The following is a 27,413-nucleotide window of genomic DNA, read 5'->3' on the forward strand; positions in this document are numbered from 1 at the left end:
ACTTCAGTGTGTGTACGAATCTCCTGGAGATCTTATTAAAATGAAGATTATGATTTAGTAGATCTGGGATGGGGATTGAAGCTCTGCAGTTATAACGAGTTACCAAGTGATGCTGATTTGTTGGTCCAGGAACCATACTTTGAGTGGCGAGACACTATATAACCCCATTATTATCTTCTACACATACTCTCTTCTTTATTTAAATAACCCTCTACTCTACTTTGCTGAAGGGGGTGGATCTTAGAAGATACCTGTTGTCCCTGGTCCCACCTGTTGGCTGGTTGGGGGTAGAGGAGCTGAGGCAACTGGAAACTACCCACAATCTGAACTCAGCTGATTGAAATTTCTCATGAGATTCTGAACTAACAAAATAGAGACTAAGCCTGCAAACCAGTGGTAAGCAGTGGCTCTATAAAATCTATTTTTTCCAAAGTTTAGCAGCAAAACAAGCTTAGGCCATATGTCACTTGAAATTTTGGGGAGTAGTAATGATGAGGAGACTGGTTCTTAGGAAAAAGAATGGAGTAGAGGCATAGAAAATTAGTGAGACAAAAGAATAAGAAGTTCTAGAGTAAGGGGTCATTATCTCCAACTCAACCTTCCTCCTCAAATACGCTCTACACAAATATCTGGCCTCTCTGGCCTGCCTTCTTCACTCTTCTCACATTAGCTAAATCATACTCCTCTTCAGGTCTTGATTTAGAAGGAGGAAGCTTTTCCTGTCAACTGAAGCTGGTGGGTGCCTTCCCGTGTATCCCTATAGCTCCCCTTGGAGTCCAGATCATAGCCTTCATCACCATTATGACAACCACCATTTGGATATTTATTTGTCAGATGTCTTGTATATTCTCTACTAAACTTTTTATTTATTTTATTTTTATTTATTATTTTTTTAAAGATTTTATTTATTTATTTGACAGAGATAGAGACAGCCAGCGAGAGAGGGAACACAAGCAGGGGGAGTGGGAGAGGAAGAAGCAGGCTCCCAGCGGAGGAGCCTGATGTGGGGGCTCGATCCCAGAACGCCGGGATCACGCCCTGAGCCGAAGGCAGACGCCTAACGACTGCGCCCCCCAAACTTTTTTTTTTTTTAATAAAAACTGGTTGAGGGCAGATATGATCTACTTCAAAGCTTGTCCTCTTAGCCAATGTATCTTGCCTGTCTCTTTCTTGATCACCCTATTACCCTTTCTGGTGGTTGGCTGGTACAGAGCAGGCTCTCAAAGGTACTTGTTTAATGAATGTGGCTGAATGTGAGTGACTTATTTGTTCAGCCCATCGACCTTCTATCAGAACTGGGTGCAGGGTTGTGTAGCATTCCTGTTAAAGGTCCTGCACAAAAAGATCATTTATGAAATACATAACTGATCAGATATGCACCATAGCTCCTCTACTCAGTGTTGCAAATTTCAAATCAATGGATGCGTGGTTCTTAGTCCATCCCCCGTCCTAATCCCTTGACCTAAACCGCAGAAAGGTCACCAGGAATCTTTGCTTGGGCTCTAAACGTTACATGGCTACAGCGTTCTAACGAGGGTTCTCCCTGCAAACAAACATTTTCAGAGCTCTCTTTAACCTCGGAGCTGCAGTGTCCTGCCAACCTAACGTGGTTGCGTTTGTTCCCTAATACTTGTGACTCCAAATGCGGTGACACTATGTTGCCTATAAGGCCTGTCCACCTCCAGTTCCCTATGCTGTAGTGTTCTCTGTGGCTGCAAATGTGCTTAGTCAGCACAATCACTAACAGCATGAGTGTGCAAGTCAAAGAAGTACCTTGCAAGTGTCACGTCCCAGCTGTTTCTTTAAACGCCACAGGATCCCTATCACAGAACAAAACAAGACTAACATACAAACAACCATAAACCAAATTTGTCAGTGTCCCCCGTTGCGTCCTAGTAGTGCAAAGACTGGGGTGGTTAAAACAGGCTAGTTGTTTTAAAGATGTTTTCAGCCGAATGCAAAGCTGTCTTCAGAGAGGTTCTTTACCCACGTGGCTCGCGCAGACGCTAATTACTAAGACGCTGAGAAACGTGCAGCCAGGGAGATTGGCAGCCCCAGCGGGAAAGAAGTGGCACCTCCAGAAATAAAGCTCCGCAGCCAATGCGGCTCCTCGGCCCGCGGGATTGGCTGCCCCGGCGGTGACGTCGCCTGGGCGGGCCAAGTCGGTTTGCGACAGAGACCGCGGGTCCCGGCCGGGGGAGCTGAGCGGAGGGTATCCGCAGCCCGGCGCTTGGCCCTCGAGCCCGCTCTCCGCCAGCCCGGAAGGTTTCTTTCTTCTCCGTGCGGTCTCGCCCGCGCCCCAGAGTCTTGGCTCGGAATCCCGGCGGGTGTGTGCGCCCGGGAGCAGCGGACCCCGGCGCGGCCAGGACTCCCCAGCTCGAGGGCGGCAGGGGACGCCGAGGTTTGGCCTGCGGGCGCGGGGCGGTCGCGGGGCGGTGCCCAGGAGGGTGGCCAATCTGTGCGCGACCGAGGCGGGATTTTCTCTTGCTCGCTCTGCCCGGGCGGATGCTCCAGCCGCGGCTCCCGCAGGAGAGAGCCGAAGGGAGCTGCGGAAAGCACGACGGTGCGCGGGTAGATGCGGCAAACGAAGGGGATTCGAGGTGCCTGGCGCGACTGCGACCTGCAGCTGCAGCGCTGGGGGAGAGGCCCGCGGAGCGCTGGGCTTGGGCAACTTCATTTTTCCCGCCGCTCCAGAACTGGAGGGGTGGAGAGGTGCTGAGAGCTTGGAGAGGGGCTTGTAATGAGTTCTTCACTGGAACCCCGCTCCTCCTCGAGCGTGGGGGTATTGGTGCTCAACGGAATATTGAGAAAGTTGGGAAGCGATCGCGTAAAGAAATGCGGTGGGGAGGGGTGGGAACGGTGGGTACCCCCGGGAGCGCGCGGCCGCGGATTTGCTGTGTGCGCTGCAGCGCCCCGCGGACCTTGCAGCCTCGGGCCCGGCGGGGCTGAGCGCTGAGATTTGGGGAAGTGGGAGCCGCGCGGGCGGGGCGTCCCGAGGAGAGTCGGCCACGCGGTGTCTGTTTCCTTTCACTTCCTGCAGCAGTTGCTCGCTATGAGGAGGGCAGCGGGCCTTGGGCGGAGCGGCCGCGTCCCCCGGGCCTGAGCGCCCACCCGCCGCCGCCGCGGGGACGTCCCGACCCACCTCGGCTTTCGGCCATGAGCTCTCGGTGAATACGCGGCTTGGGCATTCGTGGACCTGACACTTCGGGAGGTAATGCTGGCTCAGGTTTGAGTGGCGTGGGAGAGTGAAGAAACCCTAAAATGGAGGACTTTTCTACTAGGACCTATGGCACCAGTGGCCTGGACAACAGACCTCTGTTCGGAGAGACGTCGGCCAAGGTGAGCGCGGACCTGGATTCGGGGTTGGGGATGTGTGTGTGTCTGTGTGTGTCTGCCCTCCCGCCCGGAGCCCTGGCCTGCGGCCCTGAAGGTACTTGTAGGAAAGAGCTGGTTCTTCAATCCTGCTTGCCTCTTAAGATGTTTGTCCTGCCACTCGGCTCTTTCTTTGGGACAGGGTTGGCCCCGGAGCCCTGAAGGCGGGGGTGGAGAAAAGTTTAGAAAGTTCTGTTGGGGGCCCTTCAGGGGAGTACGGAAGCCCCTCTCGGGAGGGGAGGTGGAGCTGGAGTGCCAACCTTCAAGAGGCTTCAGGTGTGCACCTAAACCTTCCGCAAGAAAGAACCCCAGAGAGGTGCTTCTCATGAGTATTTATCTGGAACCATTAAGGGTTTACGGCTGAGGCAGCCAAGCAAAGAGGCTTGATAGGAGGCTTTCTTTGACAGCGCTCCGTTCCGGGAAGCGCTCAAAGGGTCTCCAGACCTAAACAAGCTGTAGTACCTTATTTTAGGCTTTTAAAAAGTGTAATGCCTTCTTACAGGCTTTATCATGTGATGTTCTGGGCCAGTAATTGAGGAGAGCTCTTTTCCTGTCTTCCACTTTAATTTTGAGTCATTTTGGCAAGATGAGCCTATGTTTTTTTTTTTTTTTCCACCTAGAAAGTGGTATTGGTGACCTTTGATCCCTGACAAAGTCCTTTTTTTTTTTTCTTCCCCTAAGATTGATTTATTTATTTTAGAGATAGTGCAGGAGTGCACAAGCCGGAGGGCAGAGGGACGGGGAGAGAGGTGACAAAGCCCTTTCAAGCCTCTCTAAAAGTAGGGCTCATGTGGAATCTAGAACTTTTTGGGTTTTTCAGCTTTGGGGGGGGGGATCTCTGACAGAAAGGATGGGAAATTGTACACCTGGCAGGGTGGGTTTGGAAGCTGCCAGTCTTCTACAGAACTAGTACTGGATTTTTTAAACTCTGTGGGTATTCTTCTTTCTTAGAGTATCGTAAGAAAATGTTTTAAGCTTGGTCTCTAGGAAGATGCATTTATTTATTTATTTTGTGACTTTGCATAATCCAGGTTCATATTGCACATAGTTTGAGAAGCATGATTCTAGTTGATTAGACGTTCCTATTTCTACTATTATTAAATATTATGTGATAGGCCCTCGGGGTCCAAGGAGCACAGTTTGGTGGGCGAAATAGGGAAACAGATGTGATGCATTGGATTTGTGTTATGACGGGGCATAGAGGGGGCGTGTTGGGGGACACAGGAGAAACTGGTCACCTTTGTTTGGGAAGCTTGGGGAAGATCTTAGACGGCTTTTCCATTCAGAGTTTCTGGTAGCCTTGGGCTTGCACATATGAATGCCCCTAAATTAGGGTTTAACAAGAAGAGGATTTGGGGCTTGGAGAGCAGAGGCAACTTGCTGCGTGAAGGTGTTGGACCAAGGGCACCTGACTGTCCAGTTGTCCCAAGAGCTAAGAGGTTCAGTGTCTCCCTCACAGGCCTTGGTGCACAGATTGGGGTTCTGGGTGATGTAGACTTGTGACCTTCTTTAAGCCCCACAGCCCCTTAATACTGAGGTAGATGAGTTTAAGATGGACTTGATTTACAGAGACACTGAGAAATACTGATGTTTTCTGACTTGCTTGGGCCTAAACAGTCAATCACTGTAAGTTTTCTATTGCCTATGATCAGTTTGAAACCCATCCAAGAACTTGACTGTTTGAAGTGTTTCTCTCTTTGTTGCATACTTATTTAGTCCAAGAGTATATCGGCCTGGCATTACTTAGGCAATTTAGGGCATTGTAACAGTAGATTGAGCTACTCAGAGACTAAGAATAAGGTACAACTCCACATATCAAAATTTAGTTCCCTCCGTGAGGTTGACAGAATGATTGGACATAGAGAAATTATCCAGAACCGAGAAAGGAAAGAGACCATTGGTTTGAGAATGGGAGAAAACATCCTGTGTCTTATAGATTGAGGTGTCAGGTCTGAAGGAGAGACCTAGGTCTTTAATGACAGCAGATGATTCTATAGGAGGATCCGAAGCGGGCCAGGCACAGGAACTGGGAGGACAAGTTGCAGGGGAGCAATTCGTGTGGAGAGCAGTCATTGCCAGAGTGGGGTGGATCCCTGGGGACCCAGAGAAACCCTTCACTGGCCCCTCTGTGCAGGTATTCCTAGCCTGCTCTCCTTCAGATGCCAGGAAATTGGACACAAAAGCCACTTGGCCATGAGACTTACTATTAATGAGCTACCATTTCTGAGGAGAAAAATCCAGAAAGGGGAAAGCCCACTTCCTGTCATAGTCTGTTAGATGCTCTGAACTTTCAGTAATCTTGTTTGTCATACAACAACTGACCATATATAGCCCCTCAGTTTTATTTTATTTTTATCTTTATTAATTTTTTTTTTAGCCTCTCAATTTTTAATCGAGAGCTTTAGATCTAGTGTCTACCTCTAGGGCAAAAAGATGACTGAAAGCCCACAGAACAGAGCAGAATCTCCAGGGGGGCTGCTTTTCCTCAGTGCCAGGCAGCATGCTAGGCATTCAGGCTTTCCCCTGTTTGCTCATCCAGCTCCTTTGTAAGGTGGGCATTGTGACTTTGATTTTATAACTAAGAAAGCTCATCCACAAAGCAGACTCCTTGTTGGGTCACACTACTAGTTCTTCCCTGGTAATGTTTTAACAACCCCCTTTCAGGAGTTGACGAGGATAGTAGACAGTAAATGACGCAGTCTGAGTGCATACTTTGAAAAGCAGTGTAGACATTCACATACCAGTTACCCAATCCCAGGAAATGGGTGAAAGGGGTTCATCCAAAGTCTTGGAGTGGGTGAAAGGTACCAGAGTCTACTATAGGACAGAAGATACGTAACCCAGTGGGCCTGCAGCTGCTTCCTCGTGGGAGAGTCTCTGTAGTAACTTTTTTTTTTTTTTTAAAGATTTTATTTATTTATTTGACAGAGAGAGAGCCAGTGAGAGAGGGAACACAAGCAGGGGGAGTGGGAGAGGAAGAAGCAGGCTCCCAGCAGAGGAGCCTGATGTGGGGCTCGATCCCAGGACCCCGGGATCACACCCTGAGCTGAAGGCAGATGCTTAACGACTGAGCCACCCAGGTGCCCCTGTAGTAACTTTTGTCTTCACCTGTATGGGATGCACATATTTTCTTCATTTATGGAACTCTAAACATATTCAGACTTCAGCATGATACTTACGAATACCTTCTCAGATAGAGCCTTGGAGGGAAAGGCAAAGTGAAACCATGCTGTCCTTACATAAATATCTCAGGGATAATAGGCAAAAAAGGAAACCCATCCATCATTCCTTTGGAACTACGTATTGCTAGGTGGGCTAGCTTACGCATCCTGGTCAGAATGTTGTTTTCAGCTGTTTTGATCCATTCCCAAAGTCTGGGATGGACTTACGTACATTGGTTGAAGGGAAAAAAACAAATGTGGTGCAGTTGCCAAGATGGATGTGTCTGTGGTTGCCAAGCCCGTGCTCTAGCCTCGCGTTTCTAAAGGGGCACGAGCCAGTAGAAACGCAATGTGAGCCACATACGTGATTTTATTTTATTTTATTTTATTTATTTTTTTTTTTTAAAGATTTTATTTATTTATTCGACAGAGATAGAGACAGCCAGTGAGAGAGGGAACACAAGCAGGGGGAGTGGGAGAGGAAGAAGCAGGCTCACAGCAGAGGAGCCTGATGTGGGACTCGATCCCATAACGCCGGGATCACGCCCTGAGCCGAAGGCAGACGCTTAACCGCTGTGCCACCCAGGCGCCCCACACATACGTGATTTTAAATGTTCTGGTAACCATACGAAAATATAAGCAGGTGAAATTAATTTCAATAAATTTTGTTTAATTTCCTACCAAAAATACATTTGCATGTATAATCCATATAAAAAGCAGAGATATTTTTACATTTCTGGACTAAGCCTTGGACATCCCGCGTGTATTTTTCACTTGGAGCCCATGTCCATTTGGATGAGCACATTCCCAGTGCTCAATAACCACAAACAGCTGGTACCGCCTTACTTACTGGACAGCACTGAAGCAGGTGAGTTCGTAGTTATGGTGTTTCGGAGCATTAGTTACGGAGCATTCGTGAGACTGATTTCTACAGGACATCCTTTGGAAACTGTTACTGTAGGAAGCCTCTTCCTTTGCTCCTCTCTTCCCTACCCTACTGTGAACTAAAACTGGAGAAAATCCCCCTCTCTTGTCCGTGGCTGCCTTTAAAAGTTTGCTTTAGGACCGCACATAGTTGGGGCCATCTTTCTAAGTAATGGAGGCACCCTAAGTTAACCTCAGGGCCTGGAGTCCATGTTCTTCTGGTTTGCTGGCTGCCTGCCCAGTCATCTGAGATCAGTTTCATCCAGTCCAGATGGATGAACCTAAGATGGGAGGGAGAAGATGGTTCTCTCCAGGAAGAAGGCAAACCCACACCCCATAGCTAGCACAAGTGGGAAAGCAGGAATGCTACCCCTGGTGGAAGGTAATATAAACTGCTTTCTGGACCAGCCTGCTCTGTTGATTTGTCACTGGTTCCAAAAATGAGTGATGCATCTTTTAAGGCGGGCGGTGACCATGGTTGCCCCTCCATTCATACCTGCATATGATCTAAGGAAGTGAGTGACTTTGGTGACGGTACATACACTGAACTCAACTAATATGGGGGTGAGGGGGTGGGGTCTGTATAGGGCATACGTTACTGGCCCCGAGGCTCAGATCTTTGGTTCCAAAGGCAAAAGGTCCATGTAGGAAAGTATTCTTCCTGCATCCTTCCCCCTTCTTCCCATAAACAAGACAAACAAGATTGGTGGGGGGAACAAAGGTCTTTTATGGCCTGTACTCCAATGAAAGCCATTCCAGCTTGGGGCATTTAGCTTCCGCAGATGATAGTGTAAAATGAGAGTGCCACTTTGTGCTTTTTGTGGGGGGTGGCGGTTTAAGGGTTGCCGCTTAATTAATAACAAAACTGTGATTAAGATTATTTTGTCTGCCTGCTACCCTCCCTCTGCCTAGAAGGCCAGTCTTTATTCTGAGGGGTGCAGGCTTCTGGCTTCTTTCCTCATGCTACAGCTTCTGGGTGAGCCTCTGAGTCCAACTCCTGTCTCCCTCCAAGGGGAGCTGGTAGCCCAGGGTACCAGATCAGCTGTCCCCTTGCCTCTCGTCCACCAACACACCACTTTGAGTTGGGATTTCTTGTGCTGGAGATATTCGAGGAGGATCCCTGCCACGCCTTTTTTCTTTCTTACTATAATAAGTTTGCTCTCTCCCATCCCCAAACCAAAGGACTGGGGATCTCTGCAAGTTGGGCTCAGGCATTTGTTATTTTAGGAAGCCCCTCAGAGGGTGCTCTGCATCGAGAGGGCCGATTCCCTTGGTCTTACCCATGCTTTGTGGAAGCCCAGGGCAGGCTGGCACTCTCCACCAACCTCTTTCCTTTAGCTGCCTCCTGCTCTTGGCAAATGCTGTTTACCTTTCCGTAGCGTTCTTGCCGAACCCTGACATCAGACTCGTGATGCGCAGTAAGCCAGTCTCTGAGTCACCGGGTTTGAAGCAGAGAAGACTGTGCTATCAGAAGGGCACCCCACAAGAAGGCAGGGGAGAGCATTGCCCTATCTGAGTTGCCCTGTGGAACCTAGGAATGGCTGATCTATGATTAGCAAAGTACGTGGCAGTTAGAGCAGGACCTGGGTGAACTTGAAACTTCTCCAGGGGGTCTTGAAACTTCTTGAGGTTATTATGTGCTATCTTCCCTACCCTGGCTAGCCAGGGGGTCCTGGTTCATTACATGTTAACCGGTTCTGCAAGACAGACATTTCAACAGGCATGCCACCCCTGGTCTCTGTAATTAACTTCAGGAAAAAGAATAAAAGGACAGGGTTAATAATTTTTGCAGGGTGGTGAAGGAATGTGTCTGTGTGCAGCCCCTGAAGGTTTTATAGAGGAAGAACCTTGTAAAGGTTTAAGTGAATAAAGAATCCTATTCCCTGGATCCAGTGCTGTCTCTTCTCCAAAATCTGAATCCCGTTCAGTCTAAATCCCCGCCTTAGAACATTCCTTAAAATCCAGGCTGCAACCATGCTGCCCTTAAATGAGCCTGGCCCTCGGAGGTGCCCCCCAGGCACTTACTCCTTGTGAGGAGAGGGATTTGTCTAGATCTTGCCTTCCTGACCCCGAGTGTCAGCTCCTTGAGGGTAGGAGGCCCTCCTGCTGCTGACGGCCTCCCGCGACCCTGTCCCTGTGTGTCAGCAGAGGGCCAGGCAGTAAACCTGATACCGTATTGTACAGAAAACTTAAACTGAGGTTGGCCTCTCAGAAGCTCTCCGGCCTGCTGCGTGGTCCTCTCCACACGTGGAGTTTTTGCAGGTCTGGGGTGGTAGGCTAGGTCTGCTGAAAAGGGTCATTTTTTTTTCCTCTTTTATGGTGCATGTAGATGTATAAGTACGTTTTTTGAGCTGCTCGAGGATCGAGTGGGTTGACAGACTTGAGTGTCCCTGTGGGAATGATGGAATGCGTTTGAAATTGGGGCTGACTTAGAAACTGGTGCCAGGGTATGGTCCGTCTGCACTCCTCTCATCTCTGAGGACCCAGCCTCTCATTGGTAAAATGCCCCATTACATGTAGGAATAATAGTAATACCATATTAGCAGCCGTTTACCGGCTCTCTGGTAAATGTCACTGTTCTAGAGGCTTTACAGATAGTACCTCCAAGTCCTTACAGCACCCCCACATGTTCGACCATTGCGTGAATACGCAATTTAGGCTTAAAAGTTGAATGATTCCTCCAAGGCCACAGGCCGGCATATGGCAGAATAAATCCGTCCCGTCTGTCAGGCTCCTACTCTCGTAATCTTCCACTGTGTCTCTGTGACCCTCAGGAGGTCACAGCCCCTTCCTGTGGGATTCTAGGGATTATTTTGCCCCTTAAACTTGAGGGGTAGATTTGTTTTCTATTTTCACTGTGATCTGGTTTGCATAAGTTGTGCTTTAATGAAATTAACATATTTCAAGTTCATGTATCTCTGAGAAAGAGAATCAGATAGGATGGAATTACAAAATTATTCACAAATGAAAGCTGCTTCAAAATGTGAGTGTGTGAAATAAGGGAACCCTTTCAAAATGCCTGTGCATGTACTTTCTCCAGATCGAGACGGGGTGTCGGGTTCAGATGGACACGTGGCAGTGGTGGTCATGGTGCATTTGAGAGGGGGCTGGGGGGGTTGTAAAGTGTGCATGCGCCTGCATCCTCGTGACTACCTTCTCACGCTGCCTCTGCTCCTGGCGCCATTCCCAGTCTGGTGCTTCTTTGCGAGTCCTTTGGGATGTCTCAGAAGAGCAGCACCTAGGATCAAAGTCACTATTGAAAGCTGTCCCTGGGTTTGCCCCAGATGACAGTGTGAGGGCAGGCTCCTACTTAGAGCTGTGTAGCTCTGGGGGAGCCGTGTTAACCCACTGACAAGGTGTGAGAGTTCTTGTTTCAGCTGGGCCCCAACCTCCCACATTTTACACCCTCTCGGTAGGTTTATACCTATAGGGCTGTCTCTTGGGACATCTGCGCTATTTCCAGAGCTTTCCTGACAAGAAGATTTCCACTGCGATTTGGAAGAAATAAAAGGAAAATCATTTCTGAGAATTGGCCATTTATTTATGGGAGTGTTTTAGTTTGAGAATGCAAAAACTTTCGTCACAAAATTGTAAGATGTGGCTCAAGGGTCTGACTCACTCAGTCGGGTTAACAATGGTAGGAAGTGGTGCCCTTTGGACATTTCCTACGTGCTGAATGGACGGTCTTCTCTCTGCCTCACCAGAGACGATAATCACTGTCTTCAGTGACCTGAAGCTCTTGTGGGTTATGGAGGATAAGTTCTGGATTTAGAACGCGATTGAGGCCTTTAATGAAGGGATGAGCAAAGTTCTGGGAGCCTGAAGAAAGAAACTTCTATTCCGGGCACCAGATCAGAGTGCTTTTGAGTCTTGGACCTTGAAGCAGGAGTAAGATTTTTGACAGGAGGAGGTGATGGGGAATCCCCAGCCGGAGGTCCTGCCTGTGTCAAAGGGGTGGGAGCAGGAAAGTACCGGAAATGGTGAAGGAACTCTGGGTGCCACTGTGACTGGACTCGAGAGCTTGCTGGGAATGGGCTGGGCAGAGAGCCTCGAATGCTGTGCTGGGGAGTGTGAGTTCTTGCGGAGGCTGTAGGCTGTTGCTTGTGCGTGCCTGTATGCTTGTATTCACTTACCAACCGTGTCTGAGGAAGTGTGCTGTGTGCGGAGCTGTCGATCTCTCATGGAGCATGTATGTACTGCAGGGAAGGTAGAAAGGCATTAAACAATCCCTTTTCTTCCCTCTCTCTTACTGAGCTTCAGCCATCCTGGCCTTTTATTTATTTTAATTTTATTTTTTTAAAGATTTTATTTATTTGTCAGAGAGCACAAGCAGGGGGAGTGGCAGAGGCAGAGGGAGAAGCAGACTTCCCACTGAGCAGGGAGCCTGATGTGGGATCCTGGGATCATGACCTGAGCTGAAGGCAGATGCTTAACCAAGTGAGCTACTCAGGTGTCCCCATCCCCACCCCCTTTTGTCTCCATCCATTTCCTAAGCTTACTCCTGCTTCAGGGCCTTTGCACTTGCTGCAGTGGCTTGTTGGTAGTACCCTTCTCCCAGATCCTTGAATGTCTCATTCCTTAGGTCACATCCTCATGAAGGATTCCTGGGCCTCTTTTTACAGATAGACCCCATTTCCACCCTGGCCACTCTTCATTTACCCAGTTTTATTTTCTTCGAAACTTCTTAACACTTGGCATGTAAGATGAGTGGAAAATGAATGCCTAATGTCAAAATGGGAGGCGGTATGGATGGAAGTTTCTTCTGATGCTGGAGGGAATTGAGCTTTGTGTGCTCGAGATGGACTCCACGAGGGACAGCTTCAACATAAAGATGACGAGGGAGAGAGTTAATTGAGCCGGGGACTGGGTGCAGGATTGGCAGAGAAGCAGGTCACCTTCTGGTTCTGTTCAGGTTGGAAAGAATGGAAACAGGAAGAGGAAGAGTTTTCCTCTTGGCATCTTTTTTTAAAGGATGTCTGCTGATAAACAGTTTGCAAGAGTGGGATGAGGAAGCTGAGTTGAGATGGACCTGCACACCCTGTTCTAGAGAGACGCAGGGACTGTCATCTCGAAAGGCCATGGAAGGACAGTGAAGGCTCAGCTGACAACAGGAATTTGCAGTCAGCTCAGTTAGTCTGTCTTTGAGCTAATATTTGGACATCTAATATATGCTGGGCACTGTGGTCAGCATGACTAGTGCTACCCCCCGATTTGGTGGCACCTTTGTACAAACAAGAAGGTTCTGTCTGCTCTGGGCAGTGGCAGCTTCCTCAGCCACATGGCTTGGCTTTGTCTGAATTAGAGCAAGGTGCTCCTGCCAGTGGGGTGCTGTGGGCTGGTGCCAGGATGCTCAGCTGGGAGGGCGAAGCAGGGGGGCTGGACTGCGGGCATGCAGCCGTGTGTAGTGAGTGGCCCGCAGTCTGACAGTGAACAACAAAGACGTGGCCCTCAGGCTCCCAGACCTTACAGGGGGAAAGGGGAGACGGAAGCATAAACTGGCAGGTGGGGTTAGGACAGTGGGAAGGTTTCACGGCGAGGCTTAGCACCGGAACATAGACGTAGTCGAGGGTTTGGGGGAGGGGTGACTCAGGACTGGGTTTTCAAAGCATCAACAGCAGATGAACAGGTCCACTGGGGAATCTTCCGTGCACAGCTGAAACTGCTGACTCCATGGTCTGAGATTGATAGGGAGGCCCTCAGGTTAGAGCTTTGGTGTAACAGATGGGGAATGATCTAGACCGTGGATGTGGATGAAGACCAGATTGAAGGGCAGTAGAGCAGAACGTTGCAGGGATACAGATTTGGCAAAAGCAGGTGCAGAAATGATCGAGGAACTTGGAAGAGGGGGAAGAAGTTGACTGGATGTTGCCAGGGATCTAGGTTTTAAAGAGGATGCTTTAGTCCATTTGAGCTGCTAGAACAAAATACCACAGACCAAGGACTAGGTGATTTTATAAACAACAAACCTTTTTTTCTCTCCATTCTGGAGGCTGGAAGTCCGAGGTCAGGTTGCCAGCATAGTTGGAGGAAGGTCCTCTGTCAGGTGGTAGCTTGTGTTTGTACCCTCACATGGCACAAGGAGTCTCTCATATGGACACCAGTCCCATTCCTGGGGGCTCTACCCTTGTGGCCTAATTATGTCCCAAAGACCCCGCCTCTTAATAGTGTCACAGTGGGCAGTAGGATATGAAGGTGAGAACGCGGGACACAAACAGACCATAGCAGAGGGTTTGACTGAGGCTGCTGACTCCATCTGGCCCAGAGCAGGGTATGCCCTGCACCCCACCCCTCGGCTGTGAACCTGGGGTGAGTACATGGGTGACACGGCTCTCTTGGGGACAGTGTTCACAGACAGAGGAAGCAGGGGAAATCCAGGGTGTGGGAGAACTCTGCAGCCCACAAAGCTGTTGGCTCCCATGGAACAAGTTTCAGGGGGTGGGATGGCTCACAGGACTTGCGAGGGTGGGTGTGAGGACAGACTTGGAGAACATTTAGCGGGAGGCTGCGGGTCTGCCAGGCTACCTGTGATGGTGTTGGAGGCGAAGGATTTTATGGAGTCACAAAATTAGAGGCAACGCTTAAAGTGGAATTCTCAGTCTTACCCCAACCCTTGCGCCCACCCCAGAGGGGTTTTGTGTCCTGCGCAGAGCTTTCTTTGTTTTCCTTTCCGTCTCCCTGGGAGTGCCAAGCAGCACTGCTGAAGGATGAATTAATTCCTCAGCAGGAGTTGCTGTCGTGCCTCTGAAACCAGTGCTTGGTCCTGCTCCTGCTGAAAGTGAGTAATTGGGCTTGTACTCAGGTAGGGAAACCTGGACCCAGGTTGATTAGATATTTCCATGGAATTAATGGAACCTAGCCTGGGAGGCACCAGTCGCGTGTTGGGCCTCCGTGGCTGGCAGAAACGTGACCTTCTAGGCTGCAGGACCAGGCCATAGCTTCTGCTGGGCAGTGCTGTGTCCATCCCGGAACGGTGAGGCCATGCGCTGTTCTGCCTGGGAGCTGAGATTTCTCAGGAGCTAGGCCCCAGATCAGTGATGAGAGGAGCCTCTTGGTGAGAGGCCCTCTAAGAGTAATGCTGTTGGCCACTTCTTACGATTCTCTGACTGAACCAGCATTCATAGAGCGTCACCCGTGTGCCAGGCTGCAGGGAAGGGAGACAAGAAGGCTGCCTGCCTTGCCGTAAACTGACTGCCAGTCCTAATGGAGGAGACGGGCAGTATGTTCTAATTCAGTGCAGTAAGCGTCAAGTCTGGGCAGCGTGATCTTGGAGTCCTGAGATAAGAGCATCTCATCCTGAGGGGAAGGGGCCTGAGGATGGTGTCCAGAAAGGGTTTACAGCGGACTTGATGTCTGAGTTGAGCTCTGAAGGGTGAGCATTGAAATTGGGAGTGTTGGCATGTTAGCCGTCCCACCTCCCACCCCACAGTTCACTTTTGAGAACACTGTGCCTTTATCTTTACTTACGGGTCAATATAAGAGACGATTATGTGTGAAGTAGCTGTTTCCTGTGTCCCTGTATTTCAAAGACCCATGCAGCCGAAGTTTGCCTCTCCTCTTGACCCAGTGTGCTTCATCAGCCAGCAGTTTTACACCCTACTGCACTCCCCATTTACCCAGCAGTCTTAGTACTAACACTTGAGCTTAAATCAGAAAAGTTTTCTTTAGTCCAGTTTTTTTGTCTGTCCTCTCACTCCACTCCCCAAGCCCCTTGCTCTGTTGTTCCTTAAATGAGCTGGGGTTTTACTATAGTAGCACAAGCCCTTAACTCCATCTTGGAAGTAGGCAAAAAATAAATTGCTCTGGAAATGGAATACTTGTTTGCATTCCAAACAGTCTAGAACCAGGATGTTTCCTGGCTGCTGAGGGCAAAGGCCAGTTTTCATTTATTTGGGATGTTACTGCCAGTTTCCTTCCAGAGCCATCATGAAACACCTGAGCATTTGACACGTGTTTGGGGGTCTCTGTCTTGTATCAAGATGCTGGCTAATGACTGACAAGGCAAGATTGGCAAGATTTGCCAAGATTCTCTGCTTCTTGACTGCTGGGGAGTGGGCCTTCTACTCTGGCCCAAGTGCCATTTGAAGCTGACAATGTAGAACCATAGTTAAAGCAGGAAGGGTCCAGAAACCATGTAGCCCAGTCCTCTGGTATGATAGACCCAAATGGGTTAAGGCATCTTTTTAAAGTCACATGGTTATTAGTCCGTGGCAGAAGGGAGATGAGAACCTTGGTTTCTTAACTCATTTCAGGATCCATATATAGTATTAGTCTAAGGATTCTTAGACTTTTGGCTTGAATTTTGCAAAGAGCATTGGATGGACTTGGCCATTACCTGGTCGTATGACCTTGACAGACAAGTCTCACTGAAGCTAGTTACCCATTGGTAAATGGAGATCATGTTTTCTTGTTTGAGTCACAGGGTTACCTTCTGCCATCCCAGGTACAAGCCATTGGCACATACGTCCATCATTTTTCTCCTTCCCCATTTCCCGGGAAAATGAGACCTAACTGCTTTGGGCTCAGGCTGATGCCAGCCCCTTTGCTCAGGTCTAATGAAGCTGGCTCAACTATGGGCTCTCTCCATTTGCCATGCTTTTGTTTTCTCTGGGGTCTTGGTTAAGGTCCCTCTTGACCACCTTCTTCCCTTTTTGTTCATCTGCTAGTCCTCTTTCAGGTCTTTGTCTTATATTCTCTACCTGACAAAGGTACCTTACTTCCTTTCTCCTTAGTGCTCTCTTGAGCTTTGGACAGTGTCAACTTCTGGAGGGTAGAATCTGTTTATTCATTGTTGTATTTGCATCTGGAATATAGTAATTTTCTTCATTTTATTGAGATATAATGGCGATGTTTAAATGAATAAATGACTCACAAGGTAATATATGCAGAATGCCTCTGAGAACTATACATTTTCTGTGCTAGGATGTCCTAATTCCCTATCCTATCCTCTGCAAGTAAGATCAAGGATGATTTTGAGCCTGTCGAGCTTTCTTGGGGAGTGAAAATAAAACACAGTATAGGGTCTAAAGGTCTGGGAGGGGAGAAGTTTTGGTAAGCAGAAACAGGAAGAGTAAAACTGAGGAGGAGACTGTTTCTATGAGAAATTAATATTCTTATCTTCATGTACTTTATTATGATTTGGTGCATATTAGTTTGAAAACTGACCTTTGAAATGCTGTTTAATTATTTGCTTCAGTTGCTCTATCTTTGGAGACTGGGAGCTGTGGGAGAGATGCTAGAGCCCAGCAAAGTAACCTCTGGGCCCAGGAAAGGGTCTCTTCTCTATTAAATAACTTCTCAATATTTAAAATGGTTTAGTTTGGACTTGATAGAGCAGTGCTTCTCAGATTTTAATAGTGCAGATCGCCAGAAGATCTTGTTAAAATGCAGATTGATTTAGTAGGTCCTTGGGTAAGGCCCAGGATTCTGCATTTCTCACGGGAGGGCGATGCCGCTGGGCTGCACCCCAGACTTCCCTATAGCGAGCTTTTAGAAGCGCCTAAAAGTGGGAGGTCTTACTAAGTCAACTCTGCTGTATCTCTGGCCTGGATTCATGGTTACTTGGACAGCAGAAGGCCTGAAGCCAAGTCCTTGGCTTGGAGAAGGAAAACCCTGTGAGAAACACTTGACCATATGCTAAATGGTTCATTCCATCTTGGGAGTCCCAGAGGGGCTGCATCATGATAGAATGACCGATATTCATGAAGATGACTTGGGATTCTATTCAGTGAACTGTCTAGAAGGCAATCAAGGAGTCTTCATTCATGTTTAGATATCTTACCATGAAAGATTAAAACCAGTTAGGCTTACCTAAGTTTAACAACATGAAAAACTCAATTGAGGAACTCTTCATTCCTGACACTCCACTGTAGTTTGCTAATGGACTGAGGGGCCACCTGCCACTTGATTCTTTGTCTAGACCAGAAGTAGCATTCTAAGTTGCTCTTCCAATGAGAAGCGTAAACGGGATCTACTCTCTCGGCATTGAATCCTGTCTCCATCGCTAACTGATATTGAGACCTTGGGCAAATTCTGTTTCCCAGAACCTGTTTTGCCACCTGTAAAATAGTCCTGATACCATTCCATCCCAGAACTTTTTTTTTGAGAAGATATGCAAAAGCTCTTGGCATAGTTACTGTCCCTTCACTATGATTACTTTTTCTCCTGCTCTGATCCTAGTTGGCATCTTGCTGTGCTGTTTGGAGATAAGTGATTCTTCTTGGCTACCTCACCTGAACCTCTTCACTGTCTTCTTTCTATGGGTAAGAGAGCTGTTGTGAGGTCTGCAGACCTTTGTAAACTTTAGCAAATCCCTGGAACTCCTAAAGAGATGAGAGCAGATATTCTCAGAATAGACCAGAGAGTTCAGTTAAACCTTTTTCACCAGGTAAAAATAATGGGGCTCCCATTAATAGACTGTACAACTTAGGTTGAGAAACACATTTGTCTTGCGTGTGGAAATAAGTGACTAGTGATCAGTGATTTTTGCCCCTGGGTCTCTTTCCCCACAAATGGTTGTAATTTCAGACTCTGGGTATTGCTGGCCAGGCTTCTCTAGCTGAGGCGGCGACAAGATCTGTTCCGAGTCCTTCTAGGTTAGTTAAGGGTGTAGCTGGAGTCCTTACCTTTGTCCTGTATAAAGGGTGAATTGCAGTGCCCTTGGTCTGGAGAGAGTGGTTTGTCCCTGGTCAGATCAAACACACCCAATTTAATACTTGGCTTTCCTTCACGTTTCCTCAGCTTCGCTTGCCTCTTAACTTAGGATTCTCAGCTTTAAATGTAGACAGCTCGAAAATGGGTGTTGAGTTGCTGCTCTGTGCTTGTTCCTTCCTGTGCCCTTCTATCTGTCAGCTTTTGAATACTGGCTACTCATGTTCCATATCCTGCTGTTCCTTGCTCAGATGCTACCAAAACAATCTTTAAGACGACTGACTTCTGTGACTTCTCCGTAATAGGACTACTTGGTATTCTCAATGGCCTTTAGAGTTTCTTAATCCTGACCTTGTTCTCTAAGCTCAACCAAATCTATATATTAAACGTGTATTACATATTACTAATAGTATGTTAGTTTTATATATATAAAATACTTGAGTCCCTACAGCTGAACGTTTATCTAACCAGTGACCCTGATTTGGGAATCCTGTTGCTTCTCACTTGCTGTAGGCCTTTAGGCAAATAATTTAACCATACTCACTGGACCTAAATTTATCTTCATCTATAAAAAAAATAAGGATTGAATTAGATGAGAAGTTTTCCAAATCTTTCTGTGGAATTGGTTGGAGTAAGGATGGGAATGACAAGAAGGCTCAGTGGATAGGACCCCAGGCTCTGCATTAAATCTAAGGATTATTTTGTTATTAAAGGCTTTTGCTAATTAATTTAGTTGGCAAAGCACTGGCCTAGACCGTCTGAGATTGCCTCCAGCCCTGGCATTGTGTGATCCCATCCAGCCATAGCATCTTCTGTTAAATACATTAGACAAGGACACCTGAGCTGTAACACAAGTAGGCCCAAACTCCTGGCACTGCGTATTATCTGCAGTCTGGTTCCTGATACTTGTCACCAAGGCCCTGGGCTGGCCATCCCAGTGCCTTTGTCCCTTTGCTTCTGTTAAAACTGTTCCCAGCAGCACACGGAATATTTATAAGTGTCCTTTCCCCCTTAAGTCCTTCCCAGTCTTCAAAAGACTATAGTGTAAAAGCATCCTGTCCGTTCAGAAAACCTTCTCTAATTAGTCGTCCGTGTCTTCCCCTCTCCACTCTGGTGGCGCAGTACACTTTGCCTTTCTGGCAGTTCTGTGTATGTGTAAAGCTCGGAGAGGGGCAGGACCGTAGTGTTGTAATTCTGAATCACCCCAATGGCTAGAACTGTACCTTTCTGAAAGTGCCGTGGGTCCATCATAGAGCTCAAAAACGCTTTTCTCTTTCAGGATCGAATCATCAATTTAGTTGTTGGCAGCTTAACATCCTTACTGATTCTAGTAAGTATGTTTACTTTGTGTCTCACCCAGGCTCTTAGCCAGAGTTTTTTGAAAGCCTCAGTATTGTGGTTCAGTTTAACACTCAGAAAAAATACTTGAAAGAGGCCAGTATGTGAACCTGTGAAGTATTCTCGTCATAATCTAGTTTTCAGTTTTAATACTGCTTGAACAAAACTGCAGTTGACAACAGGAATACGTAATTTCCACCCTTACCTCCCAGTTGAGTGTATGAAATGGCACACATCAGGTAAGTAGTTTTTCCGAGTTTGCCATGTTTCTTCAATAATTTGTAACTTGTCAGGGGCACAGCAATGCCCCTGTATACTACCCACAACTCCCCATTTCCGCTAATCCTTCAAGTTTATTTTGTTCCTAAAGCAAACTCATTATCCTTTGGTTTAAAAAGATTATTTGGTCATTATTTTTCATCCTGTGTAATGTAGCTTGGTGCTACTGTTGTAAAATAAAGCTACAGCTCCCGCAATCTGAAAATAGCGTTTTTGTATCCTACTTTCATTAAATCTAAGACAATTGTAGTGACGTTTCATTGACTTCCTAATAAAAAGAATGAGTATAATGCTTTCTCTGTGGTAGAAACGGAACTCCAGTGTATTAGAATCCTTTTTCAGTATTTTCCAAAATGTTCAGCAAAAACCGTTTTGGTTTTAATTTGTTGGCATATTCAAAATAACGTAACAAAGGTTAGAACTTTTCCCGGTGGAGTCCTATCCTGGGAATAAGGTTTAAATGCTTTCTAATCTTTTTGTCAAGAGGTTATTTTGAGCTTAGCTAGTTTTATGAGCATGATGTTTTGTCTCCTTTGATCATAGAGGAAAAGGATAGAGAAAGGAAGTACTAAAAGAAGTAACATTACAAATACTTTACTAAATATTAACATTCCAGAAGGCAAACCTGGTGGTAGATGCTATTGTAATGTGAGTGTTTTATAATAGGACAACACTTAAAACTCCAGTCTAACGGAGTGTTGGAATTACCCCAAGGCCTGACACAATTTCTTTTCATACAGGTAACGCTGATCAGTGCTTTTGTTTTCCCTCAACTACCTCCAAAACCGTTGAATATATTTTTTGCTGTCTGCATCTCTTTGAGTAGTATTACTGCCTGCATACTTGTGAGTACTATTTAGAATTTAAATTGAGTATCCTTGAGGGCTGAAGGTTGCAGTGCCTGCCTAGGACAGATTCCCAGCCTTGGGTCTGTAAGAAAGGGTGTATCTAGTTAAGTCATCCCCACCTTGCTTGCGAAGGATGTCAGAAGTCTCAGTATTAAATTGGCAGATTTTTTGATGTTGGAATCAGTTGTTGTTAATTCTAAAGGGAAACTGTTCCTTTGAAAGCTTAAAACAAAGGGGGGGGGTGGGGAGGGGAAGAAGAGTTAAGACTTGGGTGGCCAAAGCTTTGGTTTAATTTACCTACTACGTCTTCCTTCAAGGACTACGTACAGGCCCAGCAGGACCTGGCAAATACCGTTACTGCTCTAAAGGGAAGAGATACAGCCTTCTGGATTTATTTCTAATTACAGAATTAGTCTATTTTCATCTCTGTGCTTATCTCCCCAAATGAAAGTAATTAACACCAAGAACCTCCTGGGAAATCTTAAGCTACAGCTGTATCCTTGTCACAAGAATGTACAGTTTTACCATAAAGATGCTTTTCCTTTATGTAAAGAAACAAAGATAGTGACAGATCCTCACCTAGATATTTGCCAGTGATTTAGTCATTCATTAGTTGGCTGTTTTTATTTCCCTTTAGGAGAGTTAGAACCAAAACTATAAACCCTTAAAAGCAATAGTTCTGGCTGACATAGGGCTCAATCGCCATTGTAATGCGCTTATCTAATTAATTTATTCTGCTCTACTCCTTTGATCTGGGGAAGAGTTGGCCCATCTACTTACTTCTGGAGCCTTTGGAACAAAGCTACCAGAGATGGCTTCTCACTCCCAGCCCAAAGCCAGGAGTGACTACTGGCTAGTTTTGTATGAAAATTTAAAATGTATTGGCAATTACTGACTCTGTAATTAAGAATTTAAAAGTTGTCATCCTTTTCAGTACCTAAGGGAGCTGTACCTTTTACTCAAATACATTTAAAATAGACCTACAAGGTATACATTCTTGGATGGCTTGTCAGTGATTGGATGACTAATGGTTTGAACAGAACAAAGGTAGCTGAGAAAGCAGGAATAAGTATGATTTTGAATGTGGAAATTTGGTACTACTGGAATTGTAAAGAGAAAAATTATATTCTGGCCACGTTAGTTTCAGAAATGCAGACTAATGTAAAGACTGTCTCACTTAGGGGGAAAGTATATATGGATGAAATTCATCACAGGTGAAAAAGAATTAGTTGTATTTAAAAATTTTCATACCAGGCCCAGTGGCTATTACTTAAACTCTTATTTAATTCTTCTTCTTTTAGATCTACTGGTATCGACAAGGAGACTTAGAACCGAAATTTAGAAATCTAATTTACTATATCTTATTTTCTATCATCATGTTATGTGTATGTGCGAACCTGTACTTCCATGATGTGGGGAGGTGAGGCTGCCAAGGAGAAACACTTACCAGGTCTCTTCCAAGCTGTACATTAGGACTGAGTCAGAGCTGGGTAAGCTGTGCTGAAGAATCTCCCGCACAAGTCTGATACATGATTTTCATGTTAATTGTAAATCTAAAATTCCCTCTTGCAGGGGAGACATATCCTAGACGGCTTTGCTTTTTCTTTAAGAAGGTGGTATTGCACTTAAACATTCCAACCCTTAAAGCTTAAATGGCACAAGCAATTTTCACTTTTGAAATTAAACTTTTTTATAATGTAAGTGCATGGCGAAAGGCTATGTAACGATCTTGCATTTTAAGACAAATATTCTTTTATTTCTGTTAAACTGAATATACAATTGTTCCCTAGGCAACCAACTTTTGCTTATAACTACAATTTCACATTAACAAAACACAGACGGTGAAAAGACAACTTTGATTGTGAAGATCTAATTACAATAATAAATAAAATAATTTATACAAGTTTTTTTTTTTTCTTTTTCTTTTTTGTGACTTTTCTATAGGGGTCATGTTCATTAAAGCCCTAGAGGCTAATTTTGGCTTCACCTTCTCTAATACAGGAATGACTCTTGATTTCTTTCTTTTCATAACAGAAGCAAATTTTGTTTTTTTAAATTGCCTGAGAGGGAGAAGTTATGTCGCACCCCACCAGCTAATGCACTGAAGTGAAGGGCAGACGCAGATACCTTCCTCAACTATTTCCTCGGTAGTTTGTATAGCAAAACATGTAAGAGTCATAGTATAGGGTAGGCAACCTTACTTCCTTTCCCATTTAGTTTAATTTTACTTCAAAGTGCTAACTTTGTAAACTGACAACAGTGGGTTCTGAAGGGGTAAAAACTCTACTTAGCTTCTGGTGAGCTGTGTTGCTATTCTCTTCCATATTCCCTTTAAAAGTAATAGAAAACCTGTAGTGAATGTTCTTATAATGCTTCTCCGTGTACCCAGCCTCAATCAGCTCCCACTGCCAGCAATGGGTAAACCAACAGTAGTGGCCACACAATCCCCTCCTAGGTCTCTGTATGGGATGCTGGTCACCTTTCAAACTAAGGATACTTTACTTTACATTTCTGAGCGTCACTGGTAAGCGCTACACCACGTTGATGGGAGTCTCTGAAATAGGAACAGGCCTATCTGAGACTGGATAGAGCCATGTCTGATCTTTAGAGATGAATATGACTGCTTTTAAAACAGAGGAGATAAGCTTTGGTGATTGTAAACTTTTCTCAGTAGCTGAAGTGAATGAAACTCCCTGCTGACAATTAACACGAATCACAGGGATCTATCAGTTAAGACCTCCATACTCGGTTCATCTACACACTGTCCTAAGACTAAACCTCAGATGGTATATTTAAAGGAGGTAAAAAGTCATAGCAGCAACACTGTATGTGGCTTAAGCACGGTAGCTATTTAAAAGCCAAAGGAATGGTGAATTAAGCCTCTTGGGAGTTGCTCCTATTTCTTTGATGTTGTAATTAACAGTGTGGCTTCTTTGCCTGAGCTACCTGTCTCGTAAGAATTACCTAATGACAGTTGACCAAATCCTCAACATCCTTTGAGTCTTCTGAAACAGGACTGCCCAAAGATGATCCAATGATATTTGATTCTTCTCGATGATGTTGGAGTATGGGATCTGTAATGAGTTAAGTGTTAATAAGTTTACGTGTATGTACTATAATCCATGCCAAGAAGGTATAGTAAGTGCAAAATCTAACAAGATGACTAAATATTGTTGGATCAGGTAGCCTCATGTTCCCCTTAAGATTTATCAGGCACATGATGGAGTTGTGTCACAGTACCTGTTAGTGTTGTCAAAGGCAGGACAGATTCAGTATCTATAACATCAGATGCCTGGATAAAGCCATGTGGTGAAGGAACGATAAGTATGGTTTCATCATCAATGGTGGTTTGATCAACGTGTTCTTCTATGGTAGGAGACTCTAGATCCTAAACAGTAGCAATTAAAAAAAAAAAAAGACATTCTGACTCCTATTTCTTAGTTTTCCTTAAGATCCCAAACACATTTAGGTTTAAAAGGACTTCATATTTATAAAGAAAATTAAAGCCTTGAAGATGGGCAAAACAGAATTTAAAACAAGTGGTTCAGTTATATGTCCCCTGAACGTAGCAGAAATAATGCTGTTACACCGGGGGTAAGGTGCTAAGCTGTACCACAAAGACCTACTACTCACCACTCTCCTGGAAACGGTTCCATCGGTCCCAACAAACAATTCTCAATAGTTTTGGTGCTAAGGCTGAGCAACACTGCTGTCTCATACTAGTGAGGTCACAGGTATGGTTTGCATTTGATTTTTGTGTCCAGAGAAAAGGAAGTTAGTGGAAGACACGCCCCAGCCCCCGCCGTATTATTGCTAGGCTTTTTCCAAACTGAAGGTTCCAAGGCTCAAGGCAAGAACCCAGAGGCTGTTCCCGTATTTGCTACTTACCTCAGTAACATAAGCACGGGCTAAAGGAGATGACTCCTCCTCCTCTTGTTTAAGGTCGGTGTCAGAGATTTCTTCTGTTCTGACCATAACACTATTCATCAGTTCTGTGCTATTTTGGTCACTGAATTTGGATACGTGAGCATCATTAAATGACGGCTCTACAGTTATCTTAGGCTGATGAATTTCATCTGGGAAAGTGTCTGCTTCTAGGGCATCTGGAGGCTCAGGAAAATCAGATGAGTGAATATCACTATCTACTGTCAGTTCTGCTTGGGATATGGAAGAAGTGATGTCCTCTGTGGCAACAGTCTGAATGATGACTCTTGGTGTGTGACACTGCACTGTGACGTTGTCACTTGTGTTCAACAAATGTTCTGGCTATAAAATGTTAAAGAAAACGATCAATAGCAAAATGCGAAAGTCCCTATGAGACTTCAGTTATAGGTGACAAATACCATTTACAGGTGGTACCCTACTGTCCCCTCCCCACTCTTCCCCCCTCTGGAACTGCAGTGTTCTTACCACTGTTTTTCTAGGACTTCCCCCAGCCCCATCATTCCATCTCACGTCAGGAGACACATGGGATAAGGGTTATACCCCAGTGAAGGCAGAGTAATGGTATAAAACCATGTTCCTGAGACAACAGCAGTAGGGAAAATTGTTTAAATAACTGCACTACATTAGTTTTGGCTCTTAAACTTTGTATCAATTAATCCTGGTCCCTAACAGGTACTCAAATACTTAGAGTAAATAATCAATTTTCCCCATGACCTGTTGTTACTGAAAGCACATGGGTTCTTTCCTAGTATTAAAAACAAAAAGCTGGTGACACTTATCAGCCAGTCTTCTCTACAGAAACTAGAACAATCAAGGAATTGATGTAACATACGGATAAAGCATGGACAATGATCTGTTCAGAAGCAGGAGCAGCAGCAGTCAGGGTTACTGTTGGACTAGCCGTCAGAGTGAGGGGAAGGCCTTGGCTTGAGCTTGTTTGAAGTAGGTAGGTGCCTGGAGTGCCAGTGGGCTGTAAATGGAAAGACTAAAGGAAAAAAAATTAAGATCCACACAGGTACAGCAGACTGAATAAATAAGCTTACTTATTAAGTCTAGCTTTATATCCAAAATGGAGTCTTTAATTGACTAGCCACAAACATACTTCCCAATCCTGAAGGTGCCCTCAAGTAGCAAAATGAAGGGTATAATAGTGACTTGTCCTACGTCCTTACCCTTGTCTTGGCGGTTTAACAGAGAGGCACGGCCAGACCTTGATCCTGCTCTTCCCTCCCGTGTATTTCTACGGTCTGGTCTTACCCATTTATTTCTAAGCACCAAGACATGGTAGCATCAGCCAGTGTGTCCAATGCAGTAACCTGCACACAGTCTTCCTTTACTGTCTCTCTAGAACATGAAGAACTGGTACTCCCCCCAATTTTTAAAAGTTTCACATTTTTGAAAAGGTACTACAGCAGAGTTTACTTGAGCAGTTTTTCATAGTGTAATTTTAGGAAGTATTTTTTATACTCAGGAGAAATGGACAGACATAGTAATTAGTGTTCAGAATGAAAAAGAATAACTGTTTGAAAAGCTGGTTAACTGATGATAAGTTTATCTTGATATGTTTCACAGAACTGTAACAAAACTGTTCAACACCAATAAGCCTTTCACAGCCACAAGCTTCTATAGATGATAATTTGAGTTCGGTTTATCCTACTCTCCCAAAGGGAAAGTATTTGCACTTAGAGGGTGGTGCTGAAGTCCTAGAGCCTATGGTCTTGTGTACTGAAGTCAAAACCGCTCTCCTGGTACCAGCTCAATGAAACTAAGTTTCTTTATTGCTAAAGCAGGCATAACAACTACCTTAGGGGTGGGGTTGTGGGCATTACAAATTATTACAAAATGGTGCCTGGCACACAGGACTCAATTTCTTTCCTCCCTCCCATAAAAGTTAAAGCTGATCATTTACAAACACAACCTTCAGTAAATTAGATGTGGTCAGACAATAAATACTTCATGTATTATATACATGTAAGTTTCTGTAATGTTCACACTTTTTTGAAGCTGAGGCACTATCATCCTTCATTAATAAATCAGGACAGAAGTCTCTAGATATATGTATATATATTATTTGGCCAGGGGGAAGAGGGGAGCTGGCAAAAGTTTTCAACCTGTGACAAAGGGTTATATTACACATCCCTATTTTGGAGATGACAAGATTAGGAAGTGGAAGCTCAGGTTAAGTAAATTGCTAGTAGAGGTTCCAAAGTTGTTAGAGAACCTTTAGCCATGTTGGCTATCCTCATGAGATCTGACTGTGCAGAGGATAAACTTTTGCACTAATAGCCCTATGTTTGTCACAGCAAATAAACCTTGACATAATTTAAATAAAACCTACTTTATATTTTCCTCCTGAAAAATGAGCTAATTCTGGATATTACCTATTTTAGGAAACAGGACAAGAATGGGGACTTAAAAAGTTATTCTATGACACCCAAAAGAAACCCCATTCAAATTAGCAATCCTGACCCTTAGCTCCCCAAAACCTCTTAGCATAGGCAACCATTAATCTTCTTGTCTCTGTAGATTTGCCTGTTTTAGACATTTCAAATAAATGGGAATCAAATACTATATGGTATTTTGTGCCTAGTTTCACTTAGCATAACATTGTCAAGGCTCACCCTTGGAGCATGTATTAGCACTTTATTCTTTTTTGCTGCTGAATAACTGGATGGCGACAGCACATTTTACTTACCCATTTGTCAGTGGATAGACACTTGGGTTTCCACTTTTTGGTTATTAGGAATAGAACATACATGTACAAGTTTATGCAAACACGTTTTTCATTTCTCTTAGGTATACCTTGGATTAGAATTGGTGGCTCAGGTGTTAACTATACTGTTTCACCTTTTTAGGAACTGCAACATTCTTTTGTTAAGTGGCTACACCATTTAGGATG

General features: G+C 45.2%; 2 protein-coding genes across 7 annotated transcripts in view; one reads left to right on the forward strand and one right to left on the reverse strand.

Moving 5' to 3' along the window:
* Window positions 1–2,167: 2,167 nt before the first annotated feature.
* TMEM243 (transmembrane protein 243) lies at window positions 2,168–22,477 on the forward strand. 4 transcript variants are annotated; one of them, XM_045793354.2, is made up of 5 exons: window positions 2,168–2,401; window positions 3,041–3,339; window positions 19,384–19,434; window positions 20,462–20,566; window positions 21,871–22,477. In XM_045793354.2, the coding sequence occupies exons 2-5, from the start codon at window positions 3,262–3,264 to the stop codon at window positions 21,991–21,993; spliced, it is 357 nt and encodes a 118-aa protein (XP_045649310.1). In that variant the 5' UTR covers window positions 2,168–2,401; window positions 3,041–3,261; the 3' UTR covers window positions 21,994–22,477. The 4 variants fall into 4 exon arrangements, with proteins under 4 accessions (XP_045649310.1, XP_045649313.1, XP_045649311.1 ...); XM_045793357.2 differs by lacking the exon at window positions 2,168–2,401 and adding an exon at window positions 2,459–2,563; XM_045793355.2 differs by lacking the exon at window positions 2,168–2,401 and adding an exon at window positions 2,473–2,712.
* DMTF1 (cyclin D binding myb like transcription factor 1) overlaps window positions 22,304–27,413 on the reverse strand; it is a 44,306-nt gene continuing 39,196 nt past the window's right edge. For all 3 annotated transcript variants that reach the window (XM_045793352.2, XM_045793350.2, XM_045793351.2), the window contains 4 exons: window positions 25,347–25,499; window positions 24,458–24,835; window positions 23,810–23,957; window positions 22,304–23,643 (listed from right to left, as the gene is read on the reverse strand). In XM_045793352.2, coding sequence (XP_045649308.2) covers window positions 23,534–23,643; window positions 23,810–23,957; window positions 24,458–24,835; window positions 25,347–25,499 — 789 coding nt within the window. In that variant the 3' untranslated portion in view covers window positions 22,304–23,533. The remainder of the gene's footprint in view (window positions 23,644–23,809; window positions 23,958–24,457; window positions 24,836–25,346; window positions 25,500–27,413) is intronic.

The sequence above is a fragment of the Ursus americanus genome, chromosome 3 (assembly GCF_024610735.1).
Source record: "Ursus americanus isolate L20-20 chromosome 3, mUrsAme1.1.p, whole genome shotgun sequence".
Lineage (NCBI taxonomy): Eukaryota > Metazoa > Chordata > Mammalia > Carnivora > Ursidae > Ursus > Ursus americanus.

Coding starts and splice junctions, on each gene's coding strand:
- TMEM243 (XM_045793354.2), top strand. CDS start 3,262: ATGGAGGACTTTTCTACTAGGACCTATGGCACCAGTGGCCTGGACAAC. Junction 19,435..20,461: donor TAACATCCTTACTGATTCTA/GTAAGTATGTTT, acceptor CTTTTCATACAG/GTAACGCTGATCAGTGCTTT. Junction 20,567..21,870: donor GTATTACTGCCTGCATACTT/GTGAGTACTATT, acceptor TTCTTCTTTTAG/ATCTACTGGTATCGACAAGG.